Source organism: Tupaia chinensis, unplaced genomic scaffold (genome assembly GCF_000334495.1).
Source record: "Tupaia chinensis unplaced genomic scaffold, TupChi_1.0 Scaffold144699_1, whole genome shotgun sequence".
In the NCBI taxonomy this organism is placed as follows: domain Eukaryota; kingdom Metazoa; phylum Chordata; class Mammalia; order Scandentia; family Tupaiidae; genus Tupaia; species Tupaia belangeri.
The window spans coordinates 39,796-47,176 of record NW_006204560.1 but is presented as its reverse complement, the minus strand read 5'-3'; the positions used below and the strand labels follow the sequence as shown (position 1 = coordinate 47,176).

Sequence of the window (7,381 nt, the reverse complement as noted above, 5' to 3'; positions counted from 1 at the left end):
CACACCCCTGCCCCCCACCCCCTCCAAGGAGAAGTAACTGAAGCAAGCCCGTGGCTTGCTTTGAACACTTTAGTATAAAGACAGAACTTGGGGAAGGCACCTGGCAGAGCAGCCTGGGAGCAAGAGAGTTATGCGGACGGCTGGGTGGATGGAAGGGTGGACAGGTGGGTGGGTGGGTGGATGGGTGGACGGATGGGCGGGTGGACCGAAGGGTGGATGGAAGGCTGGATGGGTGGGCCGGGTGGAAGAGTGAGGCCCCGGGACCGGGCCAGGTTGTGAGCAGCTACTCCTGGCCTGGGGCGACTTGTGATATAGGTCGTGGACCCAGAGAAGCCGCTCAGCAGCACGTTGTTAAGCACAGACGTGTCCATGAGGTCTGGGGTGATGTGCTTCCTGCCAAGGTTGTGGGCCTCATTGCCTGCCAGCTCCAGGAGGTTCTTGGTGGTCAGGTACTCCACGATGGCGGCTAGGAAAACGGGTGCGGAGGCGCTGTGGCATTGGGTGTAGTGACCCTCCCGCAGAAGATGCTCCATCAGGCTCAAGGAGCATGTCACCTCAGCTCGGGGAGTGTGGGAGCGGGCCCGCCTCCTGAGGCAACACAAGGACCCTCGATGGTTCCTCCGCTCCGACATGCTGGGCAGGCGTTGGGTGAGAAGCTCTCCGGCTTCCTGCGTGCAGCGCAGATGTGGCTCCACGCAGCTCGATCGGAAGCCACGACGCGAAGCCACGGCGTGTAGCGACCAGTACGGGCCTCCGCCTCCTAGCACCCGGGCCAGCCTCCTCATTGGCCCCGGGAGTGGCCTTTGTGACACTTCCGGGTGACTGCTGGCCCCAAGGGTAGGAGGGAGCCGGGGAGCGGGAGATCCAGGGCCCGCGCCTGGGCCTAGCCACGGCCTGGCCTTGGGAGCAACTTGCTGGTGACTCACCCTCTTCACTGGGCCCTTGCTCGTTTTCTGCTGGGCAGGAACGTTGTAGGAGAGATACGGGGCAGTGTGCATGCATGTGTGCTCGTGCACAGGGTGGACGTGGATGTGACTGCGGAGGATGGCGACTGTGAGGATGGTGCATGTGACTGGGGAGGATGGCGACTGCTCTGTGGCCATCGGCAAGTACATTCACAACGTCGTCGTCCAGCCCTGTCACCACCCTCTCATTCCAAAACGTTCACACCATCCTGAAAGAAAGCTCTGCACCCATTAGGCGGCTACTTGCTCTCCCTCACGGCCCCATCCACACACTACACACGTCTCACTCTCTCTCTCTCTTGCGCGCGCGCGCACACACACACACACACACACACACACACACACACACACACACACCATACTCCCAGTGGCCCCTAGCAAGCAGTAGTCTGTCTACTTTCTGCCCAGAGAGGTTCGTCCATTCTGGAGATTTCTTTAGGTGGAATTATAGCCTGAACCTGTGGCCTCTCATGTCTGGCTGCTTTTGACCTACCATGATGTCTTCACTAGGGTTCAACCACGTTGGAGCATGAATTTGGTACCTCACTCCTTTTTCACAGCTGAGTGATATTCCATTGTGTGAATATGCCAGGTTTCCTTTATCCACTCTTCCGTGGATGATCAGGTGATGTCCACCTTTTGGCTATTGTGACTAGCACTGCCATGAAAATTCCCATGCAAGTTTTTATTTGAACACCCGTTTTCCATTACTTTGGGTCAATATCTAGGAATCAACCTGCTGGTTCACCTGGTAATTCTGTATTTAACTTATTGAGGAGCCACCCAGCAAACTGATTTCCATAGCGGCTTACCCTTTTACATTCTCAACAGCAGTGTATGAGGGTCCCAGTTTCTCCATGTCCTCAACAAAGCCCGTTGTTTTCTGTTCACTTCATTTTGTTTTGTTTATAACCACCCTAGTGGGTGTGCGAAGTGCTATCTCATGGTGATTTTGATTTGCACTTCCCAAATGGCTGATGATGTTGAGCATCTTTCCGTGCACTTCTTGGCCATTTGTACGTCTACTCTGGAGGAATGTCTAGTCAAGTCCTTGGTCCATTTTTAAATTGGATTGTCTTTTTGCTGTGGAGTTCAAGTTTTTAAAATATTTTGGAAAATAGATCCTTATCAGATATGTAATTTGCAAATGTCTTACTCACTCTGTGGGTTCTCCTTTCACTTTCTAGAGTTCTTTGATGTACAAAAGATTTTAACTTTGATGGCCCAGCCGGTGGCATGGTGGTTAAGGTGCCTGGATCCCTCATGGCTGACTGCACCGTTCAATCCTGGACCCGGCAACTTGAAAAACACAGTGGTCACGTGTGTGTGTGTGTGTGTGTGTGTGTGTGTGTGTGTATGACTAAAATCCTGAGAGGAGAATAGAGGAGAAAGGATTGTGGCATGGCCACCTCCTCCTTCTCCCCCCTCCCCCCCGGGAGTGATTTCGCATTTTCCCGATGGCCCAGCCGGTGGCATGGTGGTTAAGGTGCCTGGATCCCTCATGGCTGACTGCACCGTTCAATCCTGGACCCGGCAACTTGAAAAACACAGTGGTCACGTGTGTGTGTGTGTGTGTGTGTGTGTGTGTGTGTGTGTGTATGACTAAAATCCTGAGAGGAGAATAGAGGAGAAAGGATTGTGGCATGGCCACCTCCTCCTTCTCCCCCCTCCCCCCCGGGAGTGATTTCGCATTTTCCCTCTTGGTCTCTTTCTCTCCCTCTCTGCCTCTCTCCAGTGAGTGCACACACCCTATAGCAAAAACAAAAACAACAACAACAAATTAATTTCTAGGAAATCCAATCTGAAAAAAAAAAATAAAGCCCTTTTGTGGCTTCACTCTTGGCATCATATTTAAGGAACTGTTGCCTAATCAAAAGTCATACGGATTTACATCTGTGTTTTATGGTTTCAGCCCTTACCTTTAGATCTGTGATACACTTCGAGTTAATTTTAATTTTTTTTTTTTTACATGGTATGAGGCAGGGATCCAGGTTCATTCTTCTGCATTTTGCTATCCCATTGCTCCAGCACTATTTGTTGAACAGATTATGCTTTTGCCTGTTGGATGGTGTCTTGGCACCATTATTGACAATCAACTGTACATAGGTACATGGGTATTTTCCTGACTCTTAAGTTCTGTTACATTGACCTATATGTCTACCACAATGTCATGGATTACTGTAACTTTGTAGTGAGTTTTGAAAATATTTGTGTGAGTCCTCCAACTTCATTCTTCTTTTTTGAGAGTGTTTTTGGCTATCTGGGTTTCTCACATTTCCATGTAAATTTTAGGACCTGCTTGTTGATTTTTGCCAAGATGGTAGGTTGAATTCTAACAGGCATTGCATTCAATTTGTATATTGTCTTGGAGATCATGGCCATCTTGATAAAACGTGAAGTGTTCCAATATAGTAACATGGAATGCCTTTCCATTTTTTTAAAGGTCTTCTTTAATTTCTTTCAGCAGTGTCTTGTAATTTTCAGAGTCCATGTCTTTAGTTAAATCCATTCCTCAGTATTTTATTCTTTTTGGTGCTATCATTAATGGAATACTTTTCTTAATCTTATTTTTGGATTGCATATACAAATACAACTGATTATTTCACATTTATCTGGGATCTTGCAACGTTGCTAAGCTCATTTATTGCATATTAGAATATAATTTTGGGGTTTTCTCGTGTGTGTGTGTGTTCTTCAGTGTTTTCTGTATGTAAGAACGTGCCACCTGTGAATAGAAATAGTTTGACTTGTTCCTTTCCTCTCTGGATGTTGTTTATTTGTATTTCTTGACTAACTGACCTGACTAGAACTTTGAGTACAATGTTGAATAGAGGTAGCAAGAGAACACATCCTTTGTCTTCCTGATCTTGGGGGAAATCACCCAGTCATAGATACCCTTTATCAGGTTGAGGAAGTCCCTGTCTGTTCCTGGTTTGCTCAATTTATTTTTGTAAATGGGAGGTGGGATTCTGCCAAGTGCTATTTTTCTGGCACATGAATGCAATGGTCGTGAGCCCCTCACCCCTTGCATTCTATTAATATGTTGTATTACATAAATTGATTTTCATAGGTTTAACCAACATTACAGTTGTGAGATTAATCCCATTTGGTCGTGGTGTATAAAGAATGGGCAAGGGACCAGCAGTTAGTGTAATGGCTATGTCACTGGACTCCCACATAGCTGACCGCAGTTCGAGTCCCAGACCCGGTGGCTTAAACTCATGCCGGGCGCGTGTGCATGCGTGCCCAAGATCCCAAGAGGAGAATGGAGGAGAAGTAGTGTGTGTGTGTGTGTGTGTGTGTGTGTGTGTGTGTTGGGGCAGGCTGAGATTAGTTCATTAAGGCTGGGGATAAGGGTTCCAGTGGAAGAGTGGTGGTTGATGGAGAAGAGGTAGGCAGAAACCAAGACACGGAGGTTCTGTTATGCCATCCTCAAATTTTGGAATACCCTGTAGACTACAATGAACTCACTGTGCTCTTCAAACATAGGGGTGGTATGCCCTGATTTGGTTTTAGAATGATCATTCTGGAAACTGTGTGAAGAACCGAGCAGAGAGGATTGAGATTGGAGTTAGAAAGATGCTGCAGTATCCCAGTCAAGAAGCGATAGATATACCAACTAAGACAATAATGGCACTGGTAGATAAGACCAGGGAACAGACTCAATAAAAAGGTTAGGTAGTGGGACCAGCAGTTAGCGTAATGGCTATGTCGCTGGACTCCCACGTAGTCGACCACGGTTCGAGTCCTGGACCCGGTGGCTTAAACTCACACCGGGCGTGTGGGCATGCGTGTGTGCCCAAGATCCCGAGAGGAGAATGGAGGAGAAGGGGTTGCGGCGTGGCCACCCCCCTGGGGGGTGATTTCTCGCTTTCTATCTCTCTGTCTCTCTCTGTCTGTCTGGCGAGCGCACACACCCTATAGCAAAAAAACCTCTTCAAAAAAAGAAAGAAAGAAAAAGGTTAGGTAGTAAAATGTCACATCATAGGCTCTCACTACATATTTTTGTGCTGATGAACCTAGCTGGAGACTTGATTCATTTGCTCATTCTTTCAACAAATATTTACTGAGTGCCTAGTATATGCCTGGGACTGTGTTAAGATATTGGGGAAATAACCAATGAACAATATAGGTCAGGTCCCTGCAGAGAGTCTGATGGAAGATACAGACAAGACACCTGAAAATTGCAACACTGTACTGTGGTAAGTGCTAGGGGAGAGGAAGTTCAAGATGCTATAGGGGCACACAGGAAAAATACCTTACACAGACCTGTGGGGTTGAGGAAATGTTTGTGGAGAAAATTGGTGTCCTAGCTGAAACTTGAAGAATGAGTAGAAGTTAGCCAAGTGGAAAAGTAGGGTGTTGGTTAGTGGTGGGCACAGGGGGGTGGGGGTAAGAGAAAAGGCTCCAGCATGATTCCCCATGGGTAGAGTGAGGTGACAACAGACTGTGGAACCATTACTAGAAATATGGGATGAAGGAGAAGATCCAGGTATCAGTAGGAAGACAAGTTCATGTTATGGTCTGTGAAATTTGAGATGCCTGTGGTATATCCAGATGGACATGAGAGAGATATATGGCTTGGGAGTTTAAGAGTGCAGTAAGGACTGGAAATATAGATTTGGGAGTCATCAGCTTAGTTAGTTTGTGAGGCCATCCATAAATGTAGTGGAGACCATGCTGGAAGAGAATATATAAGGGGGGATCAAAGACAACTTTTGAGGAACAGGCAAGAGAAGAAAAATCTCCTAAGGAGTCTGAAGGAGTAGCTTCACGAAGAGTAAGAGTGAGAATGAGAGAGATGAAGAATCTAGCCAAAAGGAGAAGAGAGCAAAGGAAGCCAGAAGGAGAGTTGCGCAAGAAGGGACAAACTCAGGAACACCTGCTGAGTTTCAGAATGCTAAGCATTAGAATGTATTCACTGAGGGCCAGCCCTAGAGACTAATGGTTAAGGGAGCTGGGTCTCACACGGCTGACCAGAATTTGATTTTGAAAAACATGCCAAGTGTGTGTGCGTCCACATGTCCAAAATCCAAACAGAATGGACAAGTGGAGGAGAAAGGATGCCTCTTTGGGGGGCGGGGGGGGCGCCCTTTTTCCCTCTCCTTCTCCCTCTCTCCCTTTCCGTCTCTCTCTGGCTAGCACACGCACCCTCTGGCAATTAAAAACAAATGCATTCACTGAATTAGGCGATGTGAGTGTTGCTGGGGCCCTGGGCAAGAGCAGTTTCAGTGGAGGGGTTGAAGGCAAAAAAACAGGCCAAACTTGGAATAGGAGCCCATAGAGAATTCTGAGATGTATCCTCTTAACATCGGGCAGCATGATAGATGTCTACTTTAGAAGGAATTGGTGAGCACATCATGCTCAGCTAAGGTTCTCCACATGTCTACTGGATCCTCAGACACAAAACTTCCCTTGCAGGGCTACGGAAGGGTAGTTCTGGTGGCAACACATCGTCATAACTTCTCCTTCATCCAAGCATCTCTTGATTTCCCCTGCATTCCTGAAGGATCATTTCAGTTTGTAGAGAGGATTCTGGTTCTCTTCTTTCACCACTTGAGAAATGTTGTGCCATTTCCTTCTGGCCTCCATGGTTTCTGATGAGAAATCCACTGTCATTCTAATTGCTTTTCCCATGAGGTGAGGTGTCCTTTCTCTCCCACTGCTTTAAGACTTTTTTTCCCCCCTCAGTTCTCTAGTTTTCAGAAGTTTGATTGTGATGTATCTTGATGTCACTGTTTGTTTTACTGTGAATGATACTTTATTTAGTCAGTTTTGCTTACAATTGAAACTCTAGGAATTTAGAATGAACCACCTTGCCCATGAGTTTCTCGTAGACACCAGAAAAAATTTCTACCTTGTGTTTCTCATTGTTCTGCTGTGCTTGTTCCAAGTGAACCTTAATGAGTCACCTGCCATCTAGTTTCACATGGATTCTCTTGCCCATAGTTTCTCTTGGGAAGACCAAATCCTCAAGGATGGCATCATGCATGACTGTCAGAAGTCAGAGTCTGGTTCCTGGGATTTTTTTTTTTCCCACGGCTTTTTTTTTTTTAATTTAAATTTATTTATTTACATTCATTCACTGTACATCATTACAGCATACAAAATGAGATTTTCCATCCAGAGTATACTGTATATTGGCTCAATCAAGCACATCAACATACATGCTATCGTCAACAAATAATTTTCCATTTCTTGTTCCCTGTATGTTTTGCTTTTTTTTTTTCCCCCATCCTTGATTCCCTATCTCTTACCCTCTGCCATCTCCCACTCTTCCCACACCGTCTCTGGTATCTATGTTTACTTTCTATACTGTTTTCGCCCCACATTTTATTAAGTCACTAAAGAGCTTTTTTTTTTTTTTTTTTGGGAGGTTTTTGCTATAGGGCCCATGCGCTCCCCAGACAAACAGA

The 7,381-nt window shown here is 46.4% G+C and overlaps 1 protein-coding gene and 1 pseudogene across 1 annotated transcript; both read right to left on the bottom strand.

Moving 5' to 3' along the window:
* Window positions 1-128: 128 nt before the first annotated feature.
* On the bottom strand, window positions 129-1,103 carry LOC102475648 (uncharacterized). Its single transcript, XM_014583766.1, has one exon. The coding sequence runs from the start codon at window positions 1,101-1,103 to the stop codon at window positions 129-131; it is 975 nt and encodes a 324-aa protein (XP_014439252.1).
* Window positions 1,104-6,744: 5,641 nt separating this feature from the next.
* LOC102475232 (40S ribosomal protein S7-like) overlaps window positions 6,745-7,381 on the bottom strand; it is a 3,943-nt pseudogene continuing 3,306 nt past the window's right edge.

Excerpts from the sequence above, each read along its gene's own strand:
- LOC102475648 (XM_014583766.1), bottom strand. The coding sequence starts at position 1,103 with ATGGCCACAGAGCAGTCGCCATCCTCCCCAGTCACATGCACCATCCTC.